At 40.8% G+C, this 20,856-nt stretch overlaps 1 protein-coding gene, 1 non-coding gene and 1 pseudogene across 3 annotated transcripts; 1 reads left to right on the top strand and 2 right to left on the bottom strand.

The window, feature by feature from the left end:
- Positions 1-293: 293 nt before the first annotated feature.
- On the top strand, positions 294-4,294 carry LOC129046047 (cytochrome c oxidase subunit 8A, mitochondrial-like; annotated as a pseudogene). Its single transcript, XR_008506733.2, has one exon. The product of XR_008506733.2 is annotated as a cytochrome c oxidase subunit 8A, mitochondrial-like (transcript).
- A 2,166-nt stretch (positions 4,295-6,460) lies between these two features.
- CHMP5 (charged multivesicular body protein 5) lies at positions 6,461-20,617 on the bottom strand. Its single transcript, XM_045882533.3, has 8 exons — positions 20,375-20,617; positions 19,514-19,618; positions 18,177-18,223; positions 15,892-15,985; positions 15,687-15,758; positions 11,419-11,527; positions 9,665-9,777; positions 6,461-7,165 (listed from the first exon to the last, which is right to left on the bottom strand). The coding sequence occupies exons 1-8, from the start codon at positions 20,441-20,443 to the stop codon at positions 7,115-7,117; spliced, it is 660 nt and encodes a 219-aa protein (XP_045738489.1). The 5' UTR covers positions 20,444-20,617; the 3' UTR covers positions 6,461-7,114.
- LOC123850296 (U6 spliceosomal RNA) lies at positions 12,591-12,694 on the bottom strand. Its single transcript, XR_006792263.1, has one exon. It is a non-coding gene; the product is annotated as a U6 spliceosomal RNA (small nuclear RNA).
- Positions 20,618-20,856: the final 239 nt, after the last annotated feature.

Below are 20,856 nucleotides of genomic sequence, written 5' to 3'. Positions count from 1 at the left end.
ATACAGTCACCTTTCGAAATTACCAGATATATCAGTCTGGGTTCAATCAGGAGAAAGGAACCACACAGTCATTTGAATAGAGAAGATTTTATTTATTTAAAGACTTATTAACTATAACAGAGCATTGGAGTAATAAGGGGATTGACTAATAAAGAAGTAAAAAGAACTCTAAAATAAAATAGGATTAGCAATATAAGGAACAGCCACTACCTCTAGGGTTGAGATAAACTGTCTAATGAAGATCACCCCAGAGCTGACGTGCAGACCTTGTCAGACAGGATGTGCCCGTGGCTCACTAGATGGCAGGGAAGTGGCTGTGGTGCTGCGATAGCAGAAGTTACCAGAAATCTACCTTGTACGGTACTGGGGAAAGTCATTTGTGGGGAGGTGTCTCAGAAGAGGCACTCTACTACAAACCACCTGAGGGGGTGCCAAGAGAAGTTTCTGGCTGTTAGCTACCATAAACTGAAAAGGCCACGTGCTGAAGAAGCCCTGTACTTTGCTTGAGCCAAACACTGGAGAAGCCGCGCACAGCACAAAAGCCTGACTAACTGAAACACCAACAGGAAACAAAACCTTTTCCTCCTGCAATATCTCTCTGGTGCCCTCTACTGACACATCTTAATATCTGCCAGCTGATAAAGGATCTATTTAAAAGGGTGCAAATCATTTCACAGAGCAGGCAAAAAGGATAAATTTGGAACTGAATGGCATACTAGGGAATCTTCTCATTATTTTCAAAGCTTATAAAAAAGGTAAGTAAGCAAACATCTATCCTGCCTTTTCTATACAAACGGTACTTCATACAACATACCAAAACTTACGACATACTTGCATTAAAAAAGAAGTGCCGGGACTCCCCGGCGCCGGAATTTCCGGCTGGCGCCACCACTTTGGCTTCCCGACCTTGGGCTACTACTGCTGGTCACTGTCTGCAGCCTCTCCGTGCGGTCATGTCTGTGCCTATACCGCAGCTGCTGAGGGGCCTCACAGGCTTCACCCCGTGGCTCCCGGTGCAGCATGCCCAGATCCATTCCAAGCCACCGCCAGAGGGGCTCGGGACCATGGATGACTCCATTGGGCTCACCTCCTGCTTCCTGTTTCCTCCTGCCATCAGGCTGGGTCCTGTCACATCTGGAGTGCTACAAGAAACGGGAGTGAAGGGGGCTGTCCTGTCCCTCACCCTGTGACCTGACCACCCCTGGCCTCTCCTGATCATGTCTGCTGCATTCCTGAATGGCCTTCCCAGGATCGTGTCCTTCAATTACCTCTTCTGCAATCATGACCTCTCGATTTCTCCTTGGTGACATCCTCAGACCACATATATTGGTGTATAAGGCCCTACTCGGTAAGGCCCTCCTTATAAAAATAAAGTCTATTTAAATCTTTAAAAAAAAAAAAAAGTCCAGAGGTGCCTGGGTGGCTCAGTCGCTTAAGCGTCCAGCTCTTGATTTCAGCTCAGGTCATGATCTCAGGGTTGTGAGACTGAGCTGGGCATCCGGTTCCACTCTCAGCAGGAAGTCTGCTTAAGATTCCCTCTCCCTCTCCCTCTGCATCCCCCCTCCATAATAAATAAATAGGTCTTTAAAAAAATAAAAATAAAAATAAATAAAAAGTCCAGACACTGTAATATTCGCTAAGAAGAAATGAGCTGTCAAGCCATGAATAACACATGGAGGAAACATAAATGCATATTACTAAATGAAAGAAACCAATCTGAAAAGGCTATATTATATATGATTCCAACTATATGACATTCTGGAAAAGGCAAAACTATGGTTATGGTAAAAAGATCAGTGGTTGCCAGGGCTCAGGGGGAAGGAAAGGATGAATGGGCAGAGCACAGAGGACTTTTAGGGCAGTGAAACTATTCTTTATGATACAATGATGGTTACATTATCTAAATCCATAGAAAGTACACCAAAAGTAAACTCTATGTAAACTATGGACTTTGGGTGATAATAAGGTGTCAGTGTAGGCTCATGGATTGTAACAAATGTACCACTGTGGTGTGGGATGTCTATAATGGGGGAGGTTGTGCATGTGTGGGGACAGGGCATACATGAGAATTCTTCGTACTTTCTGCTCAAATCTGTTGTGATTCAAAACTGCTCTGAAAAATAAAGTTTATTAATTAAAAAAAAGATCTCAAATCAACAGCTTAACCTTCTACCTTAAGAAACTAGAAAAAGAGCAAACTAAACTAAAACAAGTAGAAGGAAGGAAACAATAAAGGTTAGAACAGAAATAAAAATAGAAAACAACAAAACAAAGTAGTTCACTAAATAAAAAGAACAAAATTGACTAACTTTTAGCTAGACTGACAAGAAAAAAAAAGAAAAACTCAAATTATTAAAATTAGGAATCAAAGAGGGGACATTATTATTGACCTTAAAGAAATAAGAATTATAAGGGAATCCTATGGACAACTTTATGCTAACAAATTAGATCACCTAGATGACATGGACAAATTCCTAGAAACACACAAACTACCAAAACGGACTCAAGAAAAATAGAAAAATCTGAATAGACTTATAGCAAGTAAAGAGATTTAATTAATAATAAAAAAGCTTCCCACAAAGCCCAGGCCCAGATGGCTTCACTGGTAAATTCTACCATATATTCAAAGAATTGACACCAATCCTTCACAAACTCACCCTAAAAATAGAAGAGGAGGGAATATGTCCCAACTCATTCTCTGGATGAAAACTGCCTTAGGGCAATCACTGCCTAGCTCTCCATTTGTAGAAATTGATGGCAACAGCCCAGACTGCTTGTCCATGAGAATGGAGTCAAACTGATCAGGCATCCTAGGGCAGTGGTTCTTAATTCTGGCTACATATAAACTACCTGGGGAGCTTTTAAAAATCCAAGTGCTCACACCATATTCAGATCTATTATATTAGAATCTATGGGGGGTAGGAAAATATAAAAGGAAAGCTATGGGAGATGAATAGAGGTTGAAGTGCCAAGCTTTTACTCTCTTACTGGATCTGATCTCCTCCACCCTTGCTAAACTGCTGGAGCTGACAGATTACAACTCAAGGAGACCACCTGCACTCAACTCTGCTTCAGAGATGCTGACTGGTGGCAGCTATAGGAGTGATCATCAAAGACTATGCTGTGCCTGGGACTGACTCTATCACAGGACTCATCTTCTCCACTTTCCTTAAATTCACTAAGATTGACATAGACCAAGGCCTGGCCTTTGGTCTTTTCTGAGTACAGCAAGAATTAGCAGAATGATAAAGGTGTTAAGGAATCTCCAGGGAAAGGTATGGTCAGAAGCAGGGAATCATGACTTTATGGTGGAAATGGGGGAACTGGAAGCAATCATTGCAGCCTAACAATGAAAAGTGGGATATAGCACAGAGAGAGGCTGCAGAGAAATTTTGGGGACTTTTATTGGCAAGTGACAAGAACCCAATTTCAACTAGTTTAAGCAGAAAAGGGGGTTTGCTGGCAGAATTCTCAGAGAGTTCACAGAATTAAAGGAAGAGTTGCAGAGACTTGGAGCACTCTGGGGGTCTCAAAGATCAGAAGTCAGGCCTCAGTGCCATGAGGATTCTTTCATTCGGCCTCTCGTCTTGTTTCCTCTCTGGCCTCAACATCTCAAGCTTCTCATACTGACAAAGACTTTGGGAGAGTAGGGGAAGAAAGTATTTCCCCTAAGTTTCCATTTAGAAAATTCAAAGGAAGAACTTCCAACAGGCACAGCCTGGTCACAAGCCCACTCTCATAGCTTGGAAGAATAAGGGTAGGGCTACTCTAATTGGTATTTTTGCAATAATCATATGGTTATATTGGGGGAGGCAGTTCTGTAAAAGAAAGAAAATGTTGGGGCGCCTGGGTGGCTCAGATGGTTAAGCGTCTGCCTTCGGCTCAGGTCATGATCCCAGGGTCCTGGGATCGAGTCCCGCATCGGGCTCTCTGCTCCTTGGGAGCCTGCTTCTCCCTCTGCCTCTCTCTCTCTCTGTCTCTCATGAATAAATAAATAAAAATCTTAAAAAAAAAAAAAAAGAAAGAAAGAAAATGTTGGGGCACCTGGCTGGCTCACTGAAAAGAGCATGTAACTTTTGATCTCAGGGTCATGAGTTTGAGCCCCCCACTGGGGGCAGAGACTCCTTAAATGAATAAATAAAAACTTAAAAAGAAAATTTCTCCATCTTAAAAAAAAAAAAAGAAGTGAAGTTTTTTTTTTTTTAAGATTTATTCATGAGACAGAGAGAATGAATGGGGGGGGTGGCAGAGGGAGAGAACATCCAAGTAGACTCCCACTGAGCATGGAGCCCGATGTGGGGCTCAATCCCGAAACCCTGAGATCATGAACTGAGCTGAAACCAAGAGTTGGATGCCCAACTAACTGAGCCACCCAGGCGCCCCCCCCTTTTTTTAAGATTTTATTTTTTAAGTAATCTCTACACCAAACATAGGCTCAAACTTACAAACCCAAGATCAAGAGTCACATGCTTTACTGACTGAACCAGCCAGGTACCCCAAAGAATGTTGTTCTGAAAAGACTAAGCAATAAAACATTACAGAGAGGTAGAGGCCAAGTCACAGGCAGCTTTGTATGTCTTACTGGAGGTGTCAGGGAACCATAAAAGACTTTAAGTAGTGATTAGGTCAAATTTGTATTTTAGAAAGATAAATATAGCTGTATGTGATGAATGGGCTCAAGGAAGTCAAACTATGCATGAAGAGAAAGCAAGTCATTAATTCCAAAATACACTTAGAGTTAAAAGCAGTGTTTGATGATTAATTGAATGTGTAGGGTGAGGCAAAATGTAGGCATCAAGGATAACTCAAGAGCTTTCTGTTTTGAATGATGGAGGATAATGGTTCCATTAGCTGAGACAGGGAAAACAGGAGACTCAGGTCTGAGGGAAAGATAATGGTTGTCTTGGCCATTTGAATATCAAGTGTTTGCTGGCTTTGGGAACATCCAAATAATTGCTAGGCAAACAGCTGCATGTGAATAGGATTCTGAAACTCTGGGGCAAGATCTGGGATAGAAGTATAGATTTAGAAGTCAGCAGTTAAAGCCATGAGAATAGTTGAGCTCAGTAAATATAAATCATCAGAGAAAGAAGTATGGTAGATAAAGGTTAGAATCCTGAGGAGCACCAACATTACAGAGTTGGAGAGATGAGGATTTCAGATGGGAGTCTTAGAGAAAATAGGAGTAACAGGAAAACCAGAGTGTGTTGTCACAAAAACCAAGGCAGAAATTTTGTTAGAATGATTGCTCACTGGTATCCAATGCACTAAAGAGGTCTGGTTGGAGGACAAAGTATCACCCATTAAAATTGGCAATATAAGGGACACTGATAACATTGGCAAGATAAGAAATAGAGCAGGAATGTTTGCCAAGAGTGAATCCCAAAATAATAAGCTTAATTTGGATGTCAGATTTTAGGTAATGGTGGGACATTTAATTAGGAATGCCCAGGACTGAAAAGAAGAATGAAGAAAGAGGTCTAGGCTAGTGACAGTTATTTTGAATCCTTAGTGCACAGGTAATACTTAAAATCTTGGGTGTGATATATTTCAAGAATATATCTTTTGATATATCTCAAATCCAAGATTGAAACTGTAGTGGAAGAAATATTTAAAGAGCTGAGTGAGAAATTATAGAGAAGCCAAGGACAGCTTCAAGAAGGTAATGATGAATAGCACAATGTTCAACCCCATTGGAAGGTTTCTTGAGAGGGTGAGATTAGTCCCCACTTATGGATCATTAAAGACTCTGAAATTGGGCAGGAATTTGGACTGGCTGTAGCACTTCTGGCACCTTCCAAGAAAAGAATGAAGCTCCTATTTTTGTTGTTGTTAACAGCCCTCATATGAGAATAGCAAGTTGCAAAGTATAGTTAACACTTGAACAATGTGGGGTATAGGGCACAGTTGAAAATCTGCATATAAATTTTAACTCCCCCCAAACTATACCAATAGCCTACTGTTGACCAAAACCCTTACCAATAACATAAAAAAACTAACACATATTTTGTATGTTATATGTATTATATACTGTATCCTTACAATAAAGTAAGCTACGGAAAAGAAAATATTATTAAGAAAATCACAAAGAAGAGAAAATACATTTACAATCTTGTACTGTAAAAAATCCATGTAGAAGTGTATTGTGTTCAAACCTGTGTTATTTAAGGGTCAACTATACTCATGACTATTACCTCAATTATTCCTCACAAAAGCCTTGTGAGGTAAGCATGATTATACTACTAAGGAAACAGCAGTTTAACAAAGTGAGTAGGCTGCTTAGAAGTTATCAGACAGTAGACCAGGGCCCAGGCCTGGATTGTTCTTTGTTCCTTCCTCTGATGCTAGCACTTAAATTTGATTTCTGTAGTGGAGTTTTTAGGTGAATCAACATTAAAATTATATTAAGTTTTTTTCTGTACTAGAGGTTTTAGGCTGAAGTGATATTATTAAAATTACATCCTTTTGAAAAATATTTATTGAGTATAAATAAATGTCCTATACATTAAATATCAAGAAATAGTCATTATTGATTACAAGTCAGGCTGTAATACTGAGGGAACCACAGAGTCAAAATATCCACTCATGATACAGTAGTGATAATTCATTCCAGTATCAGACATAGTAATGATTTACTCACAAGACACAACAAAACCCATCAAAAAAGGCTATCACTTTAATCAACCTATAATACCACAATAGAAAATAGTTTTGAATCATAGAATGAACAGTCCCAATAATCTTATCTTTGTCTTATCAATTTGTCAGGTCAATTTGAGATTGTGGAGTTATACGATCTTAGAATTTCAAGATTCCATTTCCTTGGTTTTATTTCAAATTATTATTAATAAATGAAAACAAGTCACACATAGTCACTGATACTTGTAAGTAAGTTAGTCTTTCATAAGAGAAAGGAAATAAAAATTTAGTATGAAGAAAGCATCCCCCAAACAATGAATCTCTTTACAGAAAAAAATGAAAGAGCAATATAATTAAACTTTCCTTTGAAGAAAGGAAAGAAACCTAAATCTGTTATGGTAAATTTGGAAAGATAAATATTTCCTAGTCCCACAATATGTGTTTATTTTACATGATGTACTTGAATGACACAAGTCTATGAAGCAGGGATCTGTGGCAATCCAAATTCATCCACCAGGACTCCATCCTGTGAAAAGAAAGCAATGTTCAGTGCCACTGTTTTTCAACTGATAAAACAAATGACTACAAATATTTAGTAGTCAAAACTCATTTCTGAGTGTTTAACCAATGAACATAAAAATCCCCGAGAAGATGAGAAGGCATTTTCATGAAAGGTAAAGGAGGACGTGATAAACCAAGAAAAGACTGGAAAAGCTCAAAATGGGTGGTTGTTTGCAGGGTAAAAGAAGAGTGAGAGAAACAGACACTTAAGAGTAAACCTGGGCGGGGGGTGGTGCCTGGGTGGCTCAATTGGTTGAGCAGCTGCCTTTGGCTCAGGTCATGATCCCAGGGTCCTGGGATCAGGTCTTGCATCGGGCTCCCTGCTCAGCGGGGAGCCTGCTTCTCCCTCTGCCTGCCACTCCCCCTGCTTGTGCTCTCTCTCAAATAAATAAAATCTTAAAAAAAAAAAAAAAAGAGTTAACCTAGGAAGGGGAAGTAGGAGCTGGGAACGTCTGGGAGGAAAGGCTGAGGGGTTAGTCCCTGCCTCCAGATTCCCATTTTTCACTCTGATTCCTAAAGTGAACCACTACCTTCTGCAGCTTCCCAGTCCTTAAAGGAGCAGTGCCCTAGGACAGGCAGTTACTTCCACATTGTACTTTAGTAAAAACTTATAGGCAGTGATACCACTATCAATTAAGAAACTATACCTCAACAGCACATTTAACTCAGGAATCTGTGACAAATAGAAGATGGAAACAGATGCTACAGGGTATTGACAAGGTGAGTTGTGGTAGGTAGCATTAATAAAAATTATTTCAGGTAGGGGCGCCTGGGTGGCTCAATCGTTGAGCGCATCTGCCTTCGGCTCAGGTCATGATCCCAGGGTCCTGGGATCAAGCCCCGCATAAGGTTCCCTGCTCCACAGGAGGCCTGCTTCTCCCTCTCCCACTCCCCTTACTTGTGTTCCCTCTCTCGCTGTCTCTCTGTCAAATAAATAAATAAAATCTTTTTTTTTTTTTTTAAGATTTTATTTATTTATTTGAGAGAGAGAATGAGACAGAGAGAGCGAACATGAGATGGGGGAGGATGAGGGAGAAGCAGACTCCCCGCTAAGCAGGGAGCCTGATGCGGGACTTGATCCCGGGACTCCAGGATCATGACCTGAGCCGAAGGCAGTCGCTTAACCAACTGAGCCACCAGGCGCCCAATAAATAAAATCTTTAAAAAAAAATTATTTCAGGTATGCTCAAAAAAACCAACCTGTGTGCCTGGAACCTTGAAATGGTCAGAGGCAGGGGTGGTGAGGTGGGGTAGAATGGGCAGTAAAGAAAGGTAAGATTACCCTAGACTCAAGGAGGAAAGGAGGGGTACAGTAGGGGAAGATGCACATTCATAGAAATTAGCTAGAAGGACCTGAGAAACTACCTACTCCCTACCTTTCGCTCCCTACATTTCATAGGTGGGAAAAACTGATGAAGTTCAGACAGAAAACAAGGATTTCTAATTTGCTCCAAGTTGGGGTGCCTGGGTGGCTCAGTTGGATGCTGAGCATCTGACTCTTGGTTACGGCTCAGGTCATGATCTCAGGGTTGTCCAGCTCTGCGCTGAGGGGGAGTCAGCTTTGGGATTCTCTCTTTCTGCACCCCCACCCTACTCTCTCTCTCAAATAAATAAATCTTTTTTTTTTCTTTATTTGCTCCAAGTCATAGAGTGAATAAAGGCAGAGCTGAGGAGATTGACTCTCACTCAAGGGTTCTGCACACTCAATGTGCACGTTGGGAGATAATGCAAACACAGGATAAATGGCAATAGAAAAAAAATGACATTTACACGAGGAACTAAGATAGAGTGAACAGGATTTCATAAGTAACAAAATTTTATCTGTTTATAATAATGACAACCATGTGGCTTTGGATAGGGCTTTCAGTTCGCCATACAAGATCTAACTTGGTCTATACAACAATTATGTGAGATAATTATAATTATCTGCATGTTAAAGATACAAGGAACAGAAAAGTTCAAAACAGTTAAGTGATTTGCCAAGTCTCACAGTCAGTTAGTGGCGGGGCTGAGACTTAAACCCAGGTATCCTGATTCTTTACCTTGTTAAGTGAGAATCTTTCTATATTAAGTCTTATACTTAAATTATTAATCTTTATTAAAAAAAAATCCACCCTACAATTAAGCAGTGTGTATGGAGGACAGAACTTTCTTTCATGCTGTTGCCCAGCAGGGTTCATGCATGTGTTAGTGATACTTTTCCAGGAAATGCTATCTAAAACCTATAAATGGAACCTAGTACAAGTTCATACAAATTGTTAATGTAGAAAAATACTCCTGGGCCTCCATGACACAATGTACACAGCCTGTCCACAGTTTAATATTAGCAAGGGGTCCCAAAATAATGACTGAGACAATCTTTCCTTGTTCTAACTTAAGGACTACCTTGTAGATTCCCAAACTGGTGATTAAGCATAAAACCTTTACATTTTGCATAGCTAACAGAAAGAGAAAAAGCTTTCACCTTATTCTTTGTGTCAGTGGGAACACCTTCTGGAATTGCAGGTACAGATGCTGCTTCATCCAAGTAAGAGCTGTCTTCGTCGGCCAGAAGCTCATCACCCAGTGCATCCAACTCTGATATTGAAAAAGTCAACATTTCACTAAAATTTACACAAGAAAATTGGCAGCTAATGTTAAGAAAGTTAGATAAATTATTTGTTATAAGACAAAAATTTTAAAACAAAGAGAAAAGGATTATTAATTTTTATTTTCAAAATAAAAGATGACCATTATAAGAAACTTTCAAGGGAACTGATGTGGTAAAATCTATGAAAAACAAAAACCAAACTAAAACAAACAAAACAACCATTCCCCACAGGTTTACAAGGTCCTAGTCTTCATGAGAAGAGTCTAGAGCTATCGCTTGGCCAATTCAAATTAGAAAATTTGGATAATAACAAATATACAAAATTTTCTCTCATTTATTGATGAACTTGAAAGAAGGCAGTGAAAGAAAGCAAGAGATTGTTATATACTGATGATTATCACATGAAATCAGGCTTTAAAAACAAGTCTACAGTAAAGTGAGTTGGAAATGACCAAGAGAAATGACAATAGCAGGTAGAGATTCATCAGGGGAAACTCAGGATAGGAAATAAAGAAATTAATGTTTTAAGTATACAATATAGTGATTCAACAATTCTATACATTACCTAGTGCTCATCACGGATAAGTGCACTCTTAATCCCCTCCCCACCCCTCTAGCACTTTGTTCTCTATAGTTAAGACTGTTTTTTCATCTTTTTCTTTGTTTCTTAAATTCCACATATAAGTGAAATCATCATGGTATTTGTCTTTCTCTGTGGGACTTAATTCACTTAGGATTATATCCTCTAGATCCAACCATGTTGTTGCAAATGGCAAGATTTCATTCTTTTTATGGCCAAGTAATATTCCACTATGTATATATATACCACATCTTCTTTACCAATTCATTTATGGATGGACACTTGGGCTGCTTCCATATCTTGGCTATTAAAAACAATGCTGCAATAGATATAGGGGTGTATGTATTTTTTCAAATTAGTGTTTTCGTTTTCTTCAGGTAAAGATTCCTCTCCCTGAGACCACTTAACAACCCCTCCCGTTTTTTTCCTGCTAACCCCTACTCATCCTTCAGGACCCATGCCTGTCTCCACTCCCAAGTAGGTTACATTCCCCAGCTATGCGCTCCACAGTACCCCATACTTCTCCTTCCCAACAGTTTGTGTTCTTGCTATTAATTATTTGAAACAAGCAGTTTCTTACACCTGGCTAGAGAAGCTTCATGAATGCAGGGACCGTATCCGCTTTCTTCAACGTTAAACCCCCAGCATCTAACACAGTACCTGGCATATGGCAGATGCACACTAAGTACTTGCCAGTGACTATTTCTTGATCTGCTTTGCTGTTCTGAGGGAGAGGACTCCAATAATAGGGAGAACAAAATCCAAAGAAAAATGGCAGGGAAAGGCAATAATTAGATACCAAGTACCAGGTCAGCAGAGACCTTTGCCCCAACTTTCCTCTGTAGCTTGTCCTTCCCAGAGTTGTTGGTGGAGGATGCAAATCTGACATGCCTGCCTCACAAGCTCTTTGCCCAGAGACTGTACCATAAACTAACTCTCACAGAACCCTCGCAGGAATTTTCTCTAGCATTTGGGAAAAGGTACCAGGAAATCACCCATTTCAGACTCTAAAACTTTTTCTTTCCTAATTGCTTTTCCCACAACATACCTGCTTCCAGGTCATCTTCATCTAATTCTGGGGTACCATAACTACGGCTCAGCGCTTCTTGGATTTCACTGGCATCTTCCATCATATCTTCTAGCTGGTCTTGTAAGTCCTTACAGAAATACATATGACAGCTTTCATTCATTTCTTACTATTTTCCTCTAACCACCCCCCACCCTATTCTCTCCCCTGAATCTTAGAACAAGCAATTTAAAAAAAGATAATGTACATAAAATGCCAAGCACATACCAGTTCTCAACAATTGTTAGTTTCCTTCCCTTACCCCAGTCCTTGCCTAGTGATTGTTTTTAGTCAACAACTGAGCAGGTGCTCCTCTGAAGGATGGGTCTGAATAACTCCTGAATGCCCCTTCCAATTAAAAGTATAAGAGAGCCTTAGAGGGGAGGGGATGGGGAGATGGGTTAGCCTGGTGATGGGTATTAAAGAGGGCACATACTGCATGGAGCACTGGGTGTTATACGCAAACAATGAATCATGGAACACTGTATCAAAAACTAATGATATAATGTATGGTGATTAACATAACATAATAATAAAAAAATAATAAAGCAAAAAAAAAAGTATAAGAGAGCTTAATGAACATCTAAAAACCACAAAACTGAAGATTCCCCTAAAAGTAACTGTGAATGCCAATGACCCACATAATCCTCCTTTTTGGTAATAAAATATAAACTCAAAAATAAAGAAGAATTAAATTGGGGCACCTGGCTGGCTCAAAGAGCATGCGACTCTTGATCTTGGGGTCGTGGGTTTGAAGACCACCCTAGGTATAGAGATTACTACAAAAATAGAAATAAACTTAAAAAAAAAAGAATTAAATTGGTGACCTTGCATTGAATTTAAGGTGCCTCATGGAAATCCAAAGTCTTATTGCAAGAACAGATGCCCATCAGCTCTCTGTCATTACAGAAAGTTTACCTAAAACATTAAATCCAGCAACATCTACACTATCAACATTTTCCTAGTTTATGGAGAAAAGCAGGTAATAGAGACAAGCAAATTAGTCTTTTTTTTTTAAAGTTTTATTATTTATTTATTTATTAAAAGATTTAATTTATTTATTTGAGAGCGAGAATGAGAGACAGAGAGCATGAGAGGGGGGAGGGTCAGAGGGAGAAGCAGACTCCCTGCTGAGCAGGGAGCCTGATGTGGGACAAAATATGGAACGCTTCACGAATTTACATGTCATCCTTGTGCAGGGGCCATGCTAATCTTTGTATTGTTCCAATTTTAGTATATGTACTGCCAAAGTGAGCATGCAAATTAGTCTTCTTAAGTCAGCTAAAGACTGACTACACTGTGTAGGGAAGAAAAACAGTAGTGCAAACAACTGGGTGATACAAAAAGTTCTACTAGGCCCACCCTGGATGGAGAAACAGAAATGGAATCAGGACAGGCTTGATATCTGAAACCAGGCTGGTGAAAATAATTGACTGAGAGCGTAAGTCATCTGTGAATGATCTACCCATGATTGACTGGAAGACTACAAGGCCAGAAATAATGTAAAACCAATCTGAGAAGTGCTACAGCATAATATAGGGGAGCTAGTATAATGGTTAGGAGCACAGACTCTGGAATCAGACATATAAAAGCTCGAATTTTGCCTTACTTAATGAGAAAGTCTCTAAGCCATAATTTTCTCATCTGCAAAATGAGATTATTAATGGCCATACCTCAGAGGATTTTGTAAGGTTTTACTGCAATAATACATGTAAAACACTAAGCACTTAATACTACATATCTTCCACTGTGTTAAGGATATGCAGAGAGGGGCCGCTGGGTGGCTCAGTCAGGGAAGCATCTGCTTTTGGCTCAGGTCATGATCCTGAAGTCCTGGGATCGAGCCCCGCATCGGGCTCCCTGCTCAGCGGGGAGTCTGCTTCTCCCTCTTCCTCTACAGTTCCCCCTCTGCTTATGCTCTCTCATGCTCTCTCGCTCATGCTCTCTCTCTCAAATAAATAAAAAAAATCTTACAAAAAAAAAAAGGATATGCAGAGTAACAATGTGCTCGTCATAGACTTAAATTTCCACAGAAAGGGAACAGACTATTGTTGATAATGCAGAAAGTCCAAATTGGCACCATTTATCCTTCAGAATATTTAGAACAATGCAAAACATTTGAGAACTCCTCCGGGCCCCCAAAGTGGAGGTTTGTTTTTCCATTTAAAGGTGAAGAAGACAACACAGAGAGTAAAATGAAAAACACTTTAAAAAAAAGAAAACATTAAGCTTTTCTGTATTTTCAGTGCCCAAATACCACACTGTATGTATGTGACATTCCGCTGTACAGAGAAGCACTGGCTGAAACAAAAACTAAAAGAGAGTGAAAACACAGAGTAAGCTAATCAAGTCAAGTTTCTGCCGTGAATCATATATCAAGACAAGTCTCCCCAAATCATTTATGGATAGGATTCCTTGAAATAGACTCTATGAAAGACACACACACACACACACAATCATCACACAAAGAACTAACGGGTTCAATATTGGATAAACAACACAAAAGTAATATAAACAAATACAAGCACTAGACCTGATGTGCAGAAACTGAAAAAATAGGAAGGCTAGAAACAGAGAACATAGGCAAAATGAGTTATAAAACAATGAAAATGTTTTATGAAGTATTTTAGGAAAACAAATGATTCAAAATAGATAGCCCAACTGACAACAGACACAGACAGACACAGAGGCCAAAAGGGAGAGAAAGAAGCTCTCCACCTGCCATATGGGCAAATCTACGAGGAGACAGGAAAAGGATAATTAGATAGGGAACCAGACAGACAACTGCAGATAAAAGATGGAGAGACGTACAAAACCCCCAGAAAGACCACAATTTCTGTTTTGACATTAAATAGCTCTAATTAAAACATAAGGAACCCTATAAACAGAAAACAAAATTCAGTTTCATTATATTACTAAATAGTATTGTACAAATAAGACAAATATACTTGGAACATTTTCTCAGTCAATGTCCTGGAAGATGGTACTGAGCTTAACTCCCTGTGAGCAGAGACTGGTGCAGGATTAGAGAGACAGCCACGGGCAGTCCAAGGAGGGGTGCTCAAGAAAAGTCAGATGGGAGGAATGTCCTCACTTGTACTAAAGATCCACACTCCTGGAGAATACTCTTCAGAGGCAGTAAAATGCCAGGAAGATAGTAAATAACCAACAAATATGGCTTGAATCAGGCAGGACTGCTTTAGCTTTAATAGTTTCTTGTTCATTTGTTCATCATCCATCAAAAACTTTCTGAACACCAACTATGGCCAGGCATTGTTCAAGGTCTAACAGTGAACAAAATCAAGTCCCTGCCCTCATAGAAAGAGACATTCTACTGGGGGTTGGGGGGAGGGTGGAGTGGTGTGATAAAGTCAGGAATACCACCATACTGGCAGAAAGGCCTCTTTCCTCTGACCAGTCACCGTTCACTCCCTCTGCTATCTCTGCTTGCCATCTGGGCTGTTCACCTGACAGAGGTGAGAGGAGCCAAGTGCTTAGGGTTCACCTCCCAGCTAAAGCACGATCTCAAAAGACATGTTAATTTTAAGAATCTAATGACATTATTATTAAATATATAAAGAGAATTACTAGAAAAGGGAGCCAGCTCTACTCCAGGAACTGTGTCAAACACCTGACATATACATCCTCATTTAACACTCGTGACAATCCTGGGAGATGGGTCGCAACATCACTACTTTATAATTCAGGAAACAGACTCAAAATCATTTAGTGAGTTAGAAGTAACGGGAAACTGGCGGCTTATTTACTGCGTGTCTGTTATGTGCCAGGTATTGTGTGCACAGACACACCAGCTCATTTATTTCATCCTCACCATAACCATATATGGCATTAGGATCCTTGTGTTAACAAGGAATCAGAGTCATTTGGTATCCTTTCCCAAAGCTACTCTATTAGTAAATGGCAAGCTCAAGATTGAATCAGTCTTCTGTGTTCTTTCCATCACATACACATTCATTTGGATTCTTTCCAAAACTAGTGTACATTCTTTTTTTTTTTTTTTAAAGATTTTATTTATTTACTTGAGAGAGAGAATGAGACAGAGAGAGAGAGCACGAGATGGGGGAGGGTCAGAGGGAGAAGCAGGCTTCCCGCCGAGCAGGGAGCCCGATGCGGGACTCGATCCCGGGACTCCAGGATCATGACCTGAGCCGAAGGCAGTCGCTTAACCGACTGAGCCACCCAGGCGCCCCACTAGTGTACATTCTTGCAGAAACCAGTACACATCTCACCTCAATCTGGTCGATTTTCACTTGCTTGTATGCTTTCTTCATTTCCTTTACTCCCAGTTTCATAGCATCAACCTAAAAAAAGATAAGAGAGAACACAATGTCTTAAGAAGCCATGTTGGTGAAATTGTCTTTTAAATACTATGGGAGAAGAACAAAAGAGTAAAAAAATAAAATAAAATCATGGGAAAAGGTGCTATGGAAATACCGTGGTCTTGGTGTCCTTCAATGACTGGATGGTGTAATTGGCTTGTTCCATGTTAAATGACTGTTGGGCAAGATTGTCCCGCTGCTGCTCATACCTTTTTAGAATCAATTAAGAAGGGTAAATGTGAGCCAGACAGAAATCCTCAGGGAGAAAGTATCTCCAACATTAAATAGGAATTTTCTTTAAAAAATTAAATACACAGAAAAACTGGCAAAAGCAATGTAACCCCTCTAATACAAATATCATCTGATGTACCCCTCCAGTCTTTTGTCTTTGTATCTTAGTTACGAGACTATTTTCCACTTCATATTATAGCCTTTGCTGTTTTCTATGTTACTACATACTCTTAATGTCTTTATGATGTTTCAAATGATTTCCTATGATAAATCCCCGAAAGTAGAATTCTTGGGGCAAAGGGTAGGACGATTTTTAAGGCTCTTCATACATATAACTAAACTGGTTTTCAGTAGACCGAACTTCTTGAGGATAGGTATTATTTTTTATTAATCTTATATCCATAATTAAGTAATTCACCGGGCCTGATGTAATACCTGGTGCTCAAAAAATTTTTTTTAAGATTTTATTTATTTATTTGACAGAGAGAGAGACAGCGAGAGAGGGAACACAAGCAGGGGGAGTGGAAGAGGGAGAAGCAGGCTCCCCGCTGAGCAGGAAGCCAATGCGGGGCTTGATCCCAGGACTCTGGGATCACGACCTGAGCCGAAGGCAGATGCCCAAGGACTGAGCCACCCAGGTGCCCTCCAAAATACTTTTTTTAAAATAAAGTTTTATATCAAAGTATAATACTACCTCAAAGACTTATGTCCCTATGGTCTTTATACAATATTTGGAAACCGTCTAACTATCCAACCAGAAGAAAATTGGTCAATTCATGGTGTAGGCAAATGGTGGTAGAATTATCACCACCCCATTAAAGTTTCCAAAGAATGTATAAAAGGGAAAAAAAATGTATAAAAGGAGAGAAATGCTCATGATATAATGTGAAGTGGAAAGGGACAACCTATATTTACACAATACAATTTTTCTTCTAAAAAGCTATATGCACAGATTCCATGCATGCACAAGCAGAGAAAAGAAACTAAGAAATCAGCATTCTAAAAATGGTTATTTCTGGTAGTAGGAATCTAGGTAAATGTTCTTTTCTTCTGTTCATGTTTATGTATTTTCCTAGCGTCTATGATGAATATACATTCCTTTTGTTAAAAAAAGTTACTTAAAAACTGCAGTGCTACCTACTAAGAAGGAACAGTTTTACCATGCTCTCACAACTATCATTTTTTCCCCCCAATTTTGTCTAATTTAAAAGGAGGAAGGTGGTATCTGATAAAAAGACATTTTATTTTATTTTTTAAATTTTTATTGTTGTTGATCACCATAGATTACATCATTAGTTTTTTTTTTTTTTTTTTTTTAAGATTTTATTTATTTATTCATGAGAGACAGAGACAGAGAGAGAGAGGCAGAGGGAGAAGCAGGCTCCCAAGGAGCAGGAAGCCCGATGCGGGACTCGATCCCAGGACCCTGAGATCATGACCTGAGCCGAAGGCAGACGCTTAACCATCTGAGCCACCCAGGCGCCCTACATCATTAGTTTTTGATGTACTCTTCCATGATTCATTGTTTGTGTTGATAAAAAGACATTTTAAAAATAAAAATAGAGATATCAACAACATTTCTGGTTCCTTATAAGCTGCTTATATCTGACCCCTACAACCCTGCAGAAGGTCTCATCAGCTGGACAGCCCACAGGGGTAAGCACCAACGATGCTATCTGGCTTCTGCTCAAACACTGAGACATAGTCACCTAAAATAAATTAAGGACCCTTAAATCTATTCTGGTTGGGTGGGAACAGGTATTCAGGATTCTCAATTTTACAAACAAAAAGGCATACTCTAATAAATAATGGGAGAACCTATAGATCTGGGCAGTCCAATACAGAAGCCACTAGCCACATATGGCTACTTGTTAAAAATTAAACACTTTTCAAGTGCTCAAGAGCCACACGTGGCTAAGAGCTACTGTACTGAACAGCACAGATACAGAACATCTTTATCATAGCAAAAAGTTCTGTTCAGATGGACAGTGCTGTAACAGATAGTGCTCAACATGCAGGGGGAGAAAAACCCAGCTCACCGGATATGTAAATGAAATTTGCAACGAAATCAAGAATGCTTATAAAATACTATGAAAAACTGAAGAATATAAGACCATTTCCCTTTCAGTTAAACCTGCTGGAGGAAAGGAGGTTACACTTATAACTTACATCCGCTTTTGCTTTAAAACCCTCAAGGCTTTCTGTTTGACCATATTCTGGGGAGAAAAACAGATTTTATTTAAAAGAAGTAGAAAACACACATATAATAAAAGAAATCTCCCATATCTCGGACTTACATATCTACTTTCTTCTTCAAAGTCATAGACAGAGTGGCTCCTGGACTCTTCTTCACCTCCCAAGCATAGTCTTTAAGCCTCATCTTGTCTCTGTCTTTGAATCCCACATCTCAGGGTACTGAACTGCATTCTCTTTAGTGCATTGTCTCTCTATGGCCACCCATAATAGTGCCTATTTGTACATCCAGTTGCCTTAGGGAGATTCCCAACTTGGACTTCTTGCTATCCACTCAAACTCAACAGGCCCAAAATCCTCAACCTGCTCTCACCAATATTATTCACAATGGTCCCTCCAATCTCTCACTTGGTTAAGAACCTTTATATCAACCTTACATTTCCTCTCTGTCTCTTCATGCAGTCATCTTGTTACTGATTTTCAGAACTCACTTGCAAACTGATTTTCCTGTCATTTTCCTGACTGCCACCATGGTTTAGGCTTGCATCTCAAGTCTAGATGAGCTTTCCTGCCTCTGGTCATTCTTCATTCCATGCCATCCAACTAAGATGGCTGAGAAAAGCCTCTTGTCACTTCCCTTTCTATACTGTTCCATAAATCATTGTATTTGTCTCCTCCAGTGAAGAAGGAAAAGCAGATATTACTCACAGATGATGATAATATCTAACATTTATTATTTATGAATGTTTCTATGTACCAGACACAGTGCTAGGTAGGTCACATGAATTACCTCATTTAATCCTCATACTATAAAGTAGGTGTCATTCCCATTTTACAGATAGGGAAACTGAGGTTCAGTGACGCTAAGTAACTTAGTTCAAATAGTTAATAAGTTACAGAGATGGGGAAAAAAGAAGGTAGTTCTATATCCACAGTTCATGCACTTAAATATGGTAATCTCTGTTTCTACCTAATAGAAGAGGAAAATAAGGTATTAAGTGACTTTATGACAGTCACAGCTAGTAGATAGTGATGGTGTTATTAATAGAATGCTGGTCTCCATGCTGTTCTGAGACTGCCACCTTCTCAGCAGAATGTATTAATTCCCCTGTACATGCTTCTGGGCCAGTCATCAGCATCTTCTCTCCACCAGACTAAACCCCAGCCTTCCTCTCATATCAAGCTGCAAACCCTCCTCCCTGAAGGATACACCCTCACATGTTTTCTCCTTACCAGACTACTACTGGGCCCTACTTCCATAGGTGCTCAAATTAGGCTGTCGCAGCACATTCTGCAGCTGCCGCCTACCTTACCTTGGCAGGACCCTCTCTCATCTTCTTGATCTGATCCTTATACTTCACGAGCTCAGCATCCAGTCGAGAAATCTTCTTGTCAATGGATTCTGCCCTGCTGTCCACCTTGAGAAAACAGACATAGTTAGGACAATACACTTACATGAGAAGGGGCAGGAGAGGAAAGAAGGGTGGGAAAGTGGTTCCCAACCAGGGGGAGATTACTAGTCAGAAACACTGGGAGGCTTTTATAAACTATACTCCACCCCTCAGATTCTCATATTCTAGGGCCCCTTTCAAGTGTGCTTGAGCAGAAAGAATTTGGAAATCACCGGGCTGAATCGACATTCTCCTACAATCAGAGACTAGTCAGGCTGGGGGCTCAACCAGGTGTGTGAAATGGGCTAGGGCTGTAAATCTAATGCTATTCGTTTAGATAGAGGGTGGTGGCTTAATGTGAGGGGCGAGTTCTGAATTTCCTGTTACTGAGATCCAGGATTGGGGTACGTATATGTTGACCTAGGATATCAAGTTGAGGATCCTGATGTGGGAGAGGGATGAAAAATAAAAGAGGGGAAAAGGGTCGGGCTGGACGAATGGGAAGGATGTGGGCCTATGGCTGGTTGGGGCAGGAGACGGAAAGAGCGAGTAAACACGGCAGCAAGCCTCAGAAGGGGTTGCGTGCAAGCAGGGTTAGGGGGTCCCTGGTGTGTGGCGTCAGGAATGACCTGGGTAACAGGAACGAAGGTGAGGTGGAGAGGGCCGAGGTGTCCGGAACCGAGAATGGAGGAGGAATGGAGGAGTAGGAGCCTGGAGCCGAGGGTGGGCGGGGTCGGGAGTGTCAGAGTCCCTGAGTCTAGTTATGCGTGGTCAAGTGCCCACCGTGCCAATGCAGTCAGTCAGGCTGGGCGGCGGAGCCTTGGGTTTCGCTTTCCCGAAGAATCGGTTCATCTTGGGCGGCCACGAAGAAAACCCAAACACTGGAGCAAGACTAGAAACGGAAGCAGAGGCACCTCCGCCTCCTCCTTGACTTCCGGCCCCCTCCCGCGCAAGCGCAATGTGCCTATTGGAGTTACCCGATCCTTTTTCCGGATTTTCAGCGCGACCTTCCGGGGAAGGAGAGCTCCGGGAGGATGGAGGTGGCGGACAGTAAGCAGGGGCGTGGCCTCGGTGAAGGGCGTGGGGCGGGGTTCCAGTGAGTGGGCGGGGCCCTCGGTTGAGTGGGTGGGGCCGGGGCTGCTTCGGCGGAACACAGCGGGGCCAGAGCCAGGCCGGCTCTGAGGGGCGGGGCCGGTAGGCCGGGCGGGGCGGGGAAGGGCGGGGAAGTAGCCGGCCCTGGTTGCAAAGCGCTGAGCTCAGCGCCC

This window comes from Mirounga angustirostris, unplaced genomic scaffold (assembly GCF_029215605.1).
Source record: "Mirounga angustirostris isolate CCGP_5_RB_7025 unplaced genomic scaffold, mMirAng1.0.hap1 SCAF_15, whole genome shotgun sequence".
Classification (NCBI taxonomy): domain Eukaryota; kingdom Metazoa; phylum Chordata; class Mammalia; order Carnivora; family Phocidae; genus Mirounga; species Mirounga angustirostris.
This window is presented reverse-complemented; position numbering and strand designations above follow the sequence as displayed.